The sequence below is a fragment of the Andrena cerasifolii genome, chromosome 15 (genome assembly GCF_050908995.1).
Source record: "Andrena cerasifolii isolate SP2316 chromosome 15, iyAndCera1_principal, whole genome shotgun sequence".
Taxonomy (NCBI): domain Eukaryota; kingdom Metazoa; phylum Arthropoda; class Insecta; order Hymenoptera; family Andrenidae; genus Andrena; species Andrena cerasifolii.
In genome coordinates this window covers 4,002,624-4,011,316 of record NC_135132.1, presented here as the reverse complement: position 1 = coordinate 4,011,316, position 8,693 = coordinate 4,002,624, and the positions used below count along the sequence as shown (strand labels likewise).

At 37.1% G+C, this 8,693-nt stretch overlaps 1 protein-coding gene across 3 annotated transcripts in view; it reads right to left on the bottom strand.

Annotated features, from left to right (window-relative positions):
* Window positions 1–625: 625 nt before the first annotated feature.
* The window catches only part of Hnf4 (Hepatocyte nuclear factor 4), a 94,934-nt gene continuing 86,866 nt past the window's right edge, over window positions 626–8,693 (bottom strand). For 2 of the 3 annotated variants that reach the window (XM_076828250.1, XM_076828253.1), the window contains exons 6-7: window positions 6,373–6,525; window positions 626–2,947 (exon numbers count right to left, since the gene is read on the bottom strand). In XM_076828250.1, the coding sequence (XP_076684365.1) occupies window positions 2,439–2,947; window positions 6,373–6,525 (662 nt within the window). In that variant the 3' untranslated portion in view covers window positions 626–2,438. The remainder of the gene's footprint in view (window positions 2,948–6,372; window positions 6,526–8,693) is intronic. The other variant, XM_076828251.1, reaches the window with a different exon arrangement.

Sequence of the window (8,693 nt, the reverse complement as noted above, 5' to 3'; positions counted from 1 at the left end):
ACAAGGTACCAAGCAGTATGGTCTGTTTTTTTTGTGCAGTGACATTTTTTGCACATTGAATAGGAAAATATGTTTTTCATTTCATCCACCATCTTTTAATATGCCGAATGGCATAATATGTGTTTAAAAAATTGACATGCAGTGTTCCCTTAAGATAATCTGCTCCTCTCAAGTGAATATGTGTTGAAACGATTGAAGCACTCGATATTGCATGTTGTCTAATATTATTACGAAAAATATAATGCATCAGTTATAAAAATATTCGATTATTATTACAATCGTTAGTCACTGTTTCTGTATAATACAATGTATATTTTGTATAACAGGTGTAACAAGTTGTTTATTGCGGTAACAAAAATATTCTCTGTAGGAATATATTATAAATAATATAATTAATTAACCCTTTGTATAAATAACAATGCACTTACTTCCTACGTATGTAACAATTAACGCTAATTATTATTGGTGTGTTCAGAGGTCGGTCGTTTATGAGCGTATAAGATGCAAATTAAATGAAAAATTATTTCTGACGAAGGTCCAAGTTTAGAATTAGAAAATATTACATTTGATTAAATACGAAATTACTATAATATTATAGTTTATTTGAAAATGATAAATTTCTTTAAAAAAAATAACGAAAAACCATTGAATATTTCTTAATTAAACGAACGTGAACAATCACAAGGCTTTATTTTTTTATATTTCCTTTTTAAGATTCGTAGACTATTCTACACACTAATTGTTCATTCCCTCTACTAACATTACAGTCGCTGAACATTATGCAAAGAAAAGAGAAAGTTGAAAATTAACGACTTTATTTAATTGTAAACTGACTTCGCGGTGATAAAACGCTTTTGTTGGTCGACCGATTTTGATTTGACCTTACGATTAAGGTAATTAAGGATTAATTGAGCAATCGATTGAGCACGACTTTCACTCTGAAATCGGAAATCGAGTACAGCACTTCTGTGATGGCTATAGCTCGAACAAAATCAACTGACCGCTCGAGACCACTGGGGAGGAGCTATCCCCACCATACCGTACGCTCCCCACTCCGTCTATTACTGGCTTAAAAGTGGGCGTGGCTTCAAGCGGCCAGTTGATTTCGTTGTAACTTAGCTATATTTTTTGCGAATTTTGCCATGAGATACAATAAAAACCATTTGAAATTTTACTTTTAACACGCAAACCAGGTGGACTCTGGTCTTAAAAACTGTTCCCAAAGTTGCAATATTAAAAAAAAAAAAAAATTATTACAGCATGTTACAAATGTTCGAGTGACTTGTACCTGCACCGCAGAATTATTTATAAAGATCACTATAAATCACCAAATTTTTCGTTATAAACTTGAAGTAAGTTCAGAAATTAACCTCTACTGCGTGATCTTTAAAAAATTCGAAAATCCCGTGATATAATTCAAGATCTCTGATAATATTTGAAGACAGTTCTCAAAATCATCAACTACCTTTATATATCTTCAAGAAATTCTGTGATTTACTTAAGTCACGGAAATCACCATCTCTTCAGTACCTTCTATAATTCCATCTTATCTTTACGACTTCTTGAAATTATTCAAGAATTATTCAAGAATTAATTATCAACGGATAATGTCACTTTGAAGAATCTTGTACACTCCACAAAACTTACACAGGATTCTTTTAATATCTTCAAAACTTTTTAATATTTCTTAATGTTTGTGAATTTAAGTTCTGCACGATTCCTTGCAGTCCTTGCTCCAGCGTAGCACCAATCACTTTCAAAATAATGTAAATTCCTTCAATCCACGTTATAAAAACTTTAACAAGACGCTTTCACTATTACGACGTTCCACCCTTCCTGGACATTTTTAAAAACCTTTCAAAGTCTTCCTTCCTTTCAAAATCTCAAACTTAGTCCAACGTAGTTTGAAGGATCCAGGTTCAAAATCTGGAAAGATCCTGGTTCACAATCAGTTGTGACACATACTTTATTACCTTAGACCTTCGGTGTTCTCTATTTTGTCCTGTGGAAGTCGTCGAAGTCATCTGCAAGTTTCTCAAGGATCGTGTGCACTCCTTCCGTTTCTAATGAAATAATTTTTCCTCAGGAACAATTTAAGATGACAAACTCCCCTGGGTTGTAAAATTCTTAAGGCAGAGGTGGGAGCAACTTCGTTGAGCAGATTCTATGGCACTTCATCTTCAAACAAACTACAAAACTCCTTTAAGATTCCACTATTGTCCCCCAAAAACTTTACAGACTCTTCGATCCGTAACAGGAGCCCCCTGACTTCTCTCGTACCTCCTGAATCTTTCAAGATCCTTTCACACCTTCAAATTCCCGTCGTAAGTACGTCAAACTCGCAGATTATACTTGCCAACAATCGTCTAGGTGAACAGCAAGTGGCATTCTAGCCAGAAGATCTTCCAACTGTCCATGAAGATTCCTTAAAAGAATTCTTAAAAGGTGGACTCACTCTCGAGACTGGGCTCCTGCTTGAACATCCTGAATCCGGCCACGCTGGTCACGTCTTCTTGGCTCTGAATCGGCGTGAGATCCCTCAGGATCATAACAGGACTCCCGCCAGCTAGCATGTGATCCTGGGGACTCAGTGGGGGCGCGTTGGCTGGCGTCAAAGGACTACTTGGACTTTCGTTGCTGCTCACGTAACTGCCAGGAGCGTTTGAGATCGGTATCGGCGTTACAGTGCCGTTTACTTCCGCCGTGGCGCCGCCTAGGAGCATCTCTTGTAGCAGGTTGTCGATGTGCGCGACACCAAAGAGTCTGACGAACTGGATCTGCTCGATCATCTGCCAGGAGATGGACTGCAGAGCTGGTAGGGTCAGGAGGATCTCGCCGAATCGACCGCGGCTGTCGTACTGTCGGTCGCTAATATAATCCTCCAGGTTGATCTGGATCTGGTAACGGAGTTGCTTGATTCGCTGCGGCTCGCTCAGGCCTTTTGCATCTGTTGGCAGAAAGGACGTGGACGATTTTAAGTTGTAGGTTATATAGTATACCCTTGCTATAAGAACTATATAGCAAGTTATAGTAGAATATGTATAGTATACCCATGCTCTCGACATAAGAACGAGTTTCGCTCTCAATATAGAAAAGAGTATCACTATCGCTTTAGAAACAATTTTCATTCTCGCTATAAGAACGAGTTTCGCTCTGGATATAAGAACCATTTTCATCCTCGCTATAAGAATAAGTTTCGCTCTCTCTCTATAGAGAAGAGTGTCACTATCGCTATAAAAACAATTTTCATCCTCGCTATAAGAACGACTTTCGCTCTCGATATAAGAACCATTTTCATCCTCGCTATAAGAATAAGTTTTGTTCTCGCTATAGAAAATAGTATCACTATCGCTATAGAAACAATTTTCACCCTCGCTATAAGAACGACTTTCGCTCTCGATATAAGAACCATTTTCATCCTCGCTATAAGAATAAGTTTTGCTCTCGCTATAGAAAATAGTATCACTATCGCTATAGAAACAATTTTCATCCTCGCTATAAGAACGACTTTCGCTCTCGATATAAGAACGAGTTTCGCTCTCGCTATAGAAAAGAGTATCACTATCGCTATAGAAACAATTTTCACCCTCGCTATAAGAACGACTTTCGCTCTCGATATAAGAACCATTTTCATCCTCGCTATAAGAATAAGTTTTGCTCTCGCTATAGAAAATAGTATCACTATCGCTATAGAAACAATTTTCATCCTCGCTATAAGAACGACTTTCGCTCTCGATATAAGAACGAGTTTCGCTCTCGCTATAGAAAAGAGTATCACTATCGCTATAGAAACAATTTTCATCCTCGCTATAAGAACGACTTTCGCTCTCGATATAAGAACGAGTTTCGCTCTCGCTATAAGAACGAGTTTCGCTCTCGCTATAAGAACGAGTTTCGCTCTCGATATAAGAACCATTTTCATCCTCGCTATAAGAACGACTTTCGCTCTCGATATAAGAACGAGTTTCGCTCTCGCTATAAGAACGAGTTTCGCTCTCACTATAAGAACGAGTTTCGCTCTCGATATAAGAACCATTTTCATCCTCGCTATAAGAATAAGTTTCGCTCTCGCTACAGAAAGGAGTATCCCTATCGCTATAGAAACAATTTTCATCCTCGCTATAAGAACGACTTTCGCTCTCGATATAAGAACCATTTTCATCTTCGCTGTAGGAACGATCTTCACCCTCGCTAAAGAATCATGTTCACCTTTGATATATGCACGGGATAAATCCCCCATCGCATTTTCTTCGCGTATATCAAACGAAAGCCCCTCGCACACGTGCAACCGAGAGCGATAAACTCGGCATACAGGATGAGTCATCTACTCATATCAGTAAATGTCTAGATGTTCACATTTTGCATTAAATATTCATAGGAGTGCTATTAATAGATTGGGGAAGTTTCCTCAATGATAACTGAATACGACCTCATTTAGTCTACTTTTAATTGCATGTAATTTGAATCGCGATTCAACTTGGCAAGTCGGTCGCAAATTGTGTATAATTAAGGGTAGTCTTATTCAAAACTTTGAATTGAACTTTTTTTCGATATCTCTTACGATATTAATATGAAAACTTACAATTTCTTTGAGGGCGTGATTTCACCCTTAGGACCGTTTTAATGCCGAATCAAAAAATAGTAACGTTATTAGCATCACTTGAGGTACATTGCTCTAAAATTTCAGATTTTTGGGAATCTGAAGAGTTAAATTTTTTTTTAGAATTACAGATAGTCTGGGGAGTAATTACTACGTTTATACGGTATTACAGCGGAGTCTTGATAATCCGAGTTTCGCTTAATCCGAGTTTTCTCGTATGGTGCATATAGGCCCCAATCTTTTTGGACAGCCTGTACTTTTATTTTGAATCAAATACACCGAGTACTTTATGACTTCTTCATTCAGTTTCGAACTGTGGTATTTTATGCTTCTTAAAATTTGACAATTTTGAAATGGAGGAACCAGCAGGGGGGTAAAATAAAAAAAGCAGCGAGTACCCGATCGTTTGCAATTTTCATCGACATGGCGGCGATGACCGCGCCGATGATCAATTAAATCTCATTGAGGCAATCGTTCTCGCGTGCCCGGCAAATCTTCGTCGAATGACACGCAAATTCTTCGTCCCCTTCGGCTGCAGATCGCGAAACCAGATCGTCTAAGATAATCGATCCCCAGACACGAATATCCACAAACGGAGGCCCAACTTAATTACTCGCTTGATTGTTTAATTCGCTACCTCACTTCTGCGTGTAATTTTTATTTTTCATTATTCCAGTGCTGGTTTACTTGCTTATAATATCAACATATAACAAAGTTATTGAAGGAAAATATTTTCTTTGTTTTTTTCGATAATATCCATTGCATTTCTTAAGTTTAAGAGAAAACTTCCGTATAACTCATTCGTGCTCAAAACTCATCTTAACTTCGCCTGTTGTATCCCACTATAGCTTAATATACCTCTACTCATAAGTATTTTAATTAAATAAATATTACATCACCCAAATAAACGGAACGGAATATTTTATATTCAAGACAATTTGAAATTTCATAAGAAAATACAAGAATACGAAATTTCTTTTCATAATAATTTTAGAATTTCAAACGTCACTATAGGTAAAGCTTACGTAACCAATACCTATTCTAATTAGAAGTTAACTTTAATGTTGACGAAACCTTAAGACATGAGTACTTTTTTTAAAAAAAAAATTATGGTTCACAATCGATATCATCAATTGTATCAACTGCAACGATCCAGACAATGAAAGCCACAAATACTTTATTACTGCTAATTTTCAAAATTTTCAAAATCTATCATAAGGCCAATGGAGGAATCTACGTGAGAGGCGTCCCACTAAAAAAGCTCCCCTTGCACTTATTCCCTTACTTGACACTTTGCATGCTCAAAAAGTGGCGTTGTTCAGTAGAAGTAGTGATGGGTTGAAACGCACCACGAGTATTTTTGTTTGACTGCAACTACGCGATTCTAACACTAAAACAAAACTGCTGCTGGAACACGATTACCTACATTTCGAATTCTATTACAAGGCTAAGCAACAGTTTTATACAAATAATCATTGAAATAAAATATTTTCTATCATGTTTCATTTAAGATACTTATTCGTCACATTTACTAGCATCATTCGTTCTTTTGAACAACGATGATGGAAATAAAATATTATTGTATTAAAATGATTAATAATATAGTTAATCTATTGGTCCGTTTATTTATTACATAACGAAGTTGCAAATCATTTTATGTTTATTTAATACTGTCTTCTCAAATTTCCACCACCACCCCTGCCCGTTGATTCTCCCTTTGACCTGACCCAATAGCGGTCACGATAAACTGAGACACATGCGAGGAAACTTACTGGGATCAAAAAAGACGATGGCTTTGAGGCAAGCGAATTCGGTGTCGTCGATTTGCACCTCGTTCAGAGGCTTCACCAACTCGTCCATCACCCTGACACCGACCTTGCTGATGTCCAGGTCCTGGTTGCGACCCTCTGCGGACAAAGATATGACTGATAACGGCGGTTAAACCGTTCCCATCGAGCCTTACTACCAATCGACTGAGCCCGGATGAGATACGTGGTATTAAAAGCCGCTGAAACCAATAACCAGTTGAATAAACCCACTATTGCAGCCATGCTACTGCAATCGCAACGTGAAGGCCGGACTCAGTCTACTAGCTACTCCCCAATACGTTCGTGCAACTTATTCAACGAGACTGTCGATCTTCTTAATACTAGAAATCATTGGATTCCTCTGACGAAATCAATTTCTTATTGCGGAAAATAATTCTACTAGGTAAATGCTTTTGACTTCGTCGATTGCCTTTACTAATGAACTTACTTTTTTTTTCAGTTTTGGAATTTACTTGGGTGATTTTCTTAGCGATACTTTAGAAGATAGGTTCTTTTATTTAGATGACCTGTTGGGACACAATACTATTTTAAGTATTATATTTATTATCGTTTTCAAGGTCAATACTCCCCTTCTCCCCACCACCATTTATCAGCACGTGATAAGTTTCTTGCTGCCATGTGACAAGTCCGTTGATCTTCTTGTTGTGTTGTAACGCGAATCTCGTCTCAGAGTTCGGAGAACTTCGTTTAAAGTGGTAAACAGTGGGATTGAAATTTTGAAATATTAACCCCTCGTGGTCACGCGGGGTGTATTGCACCCCGAGAATAATTTTCCAGTTAAAATATCGCGTGCTTACGACTTCCAAAGGGGATTTATCGCAAGAAATTTTTTTTTTAAAAATTTAAAAAATTGCTTTTTTTCCCCACAACCGTGGAAAATCGCCCAGTTTCAACTATAAATTTTATCACATCAAAATTTACATTTCTAGAAAGAGACTATTAGACCATGGTGGTATAAGTATTACGAACGTACAATTATCACTGAAAAATTAATAGATTCAGAAATACGAAAACGGTAACTCGAAAAATGACGCTGGGGTGCAGTCAGGGCCGGCGCGAGGATGGTTGGCGCCCTTATGCATGAAAATTTTTGGCGCCCCCAAATTTTTGCACCCGTTTTCTATTTAATATGTTTTGTCTTTACGAGGTACAATAAAAGAATAATTACATTTACGTTTTGTTTATGTGGGAGTTGGATTCCTTTATTATTAAGTGTCCGATATAGTTCTTTAGCGCCCCCTTCGGCTGGCGCCCCACAGTGGTACATAGTGACATCTTTTGTTCGAATCACCCTACAGTTCGTAATTTTTCAGAAAACTTGACGATTTTTTTTTTAAATTCTTCGCAATTAAATTCTCCATCGATCTGTCCGGCCGAAAAATTGAATTTCGTTGCTGATTTTTTTATATTTAGCGGATTATACAGCACTTTTCGAAGATTAGCACCTGTGGGCTTTTTTGGCCGCCTGTTCCGAATTTCAAGTCAGACTTTCGAAATTGAAGGTGGTGAATCCAATATGCCGAATATAGTTGACTTTTCTGACTGAATATTGATGAGCAGTATTTTTAATGTTTGATATTTTTAAACACGTACATAAACAAAAAATCAGAGACTTGCTTCCAGAAGCACAAATTCTGCTTCTCAAACAAGATTGCACATAATAAAATCGGATTCCTAAAGGCAACCGAGATAAAATGTCAAGTGAATATGGCTTTCTAAAAATATCAAACATTAAAAATCTTGCTCATCAATATTGAATCCGAAAAGTCAACTACAAGAACTCGTATGAACACAGACGAATAGGCTTAAATATGCAAAATCACGTACACATTTATGAGATGCGTAACAATTTGTCAAAATACGAATGCCTATCCGCCATTTTAAATTTTGCAATTTAATCTACAGTATTAGATCTGTGGTACAAATAAAAAATTTGATCTTCATCTAGAAAATCTAGACGCACTATGTTTCTTCCGAATAAGCTCATTTTCAGAAATTTTGCTTCAACATATTGGACTCGCCACCTTTAATTTCGAAAATCTGACATTAAATTCGGAACAGGCGGCCAAAAAAGCCCACAGATGCTAATCTTCGAAAAGTGCTGTATAATTCGCTAAATATAAAAAAAACCAGCGACGAAATTCAAAATTTCGGCCGGACAGATCGATGGAAGATTTAATTTCGAAGAATTTAAAAAAAGAATCGTCAAATTTTCTGAAAAATTACGACCGGTAGGGTGATTTAGGTGCGCCCTTGTTCCGCCA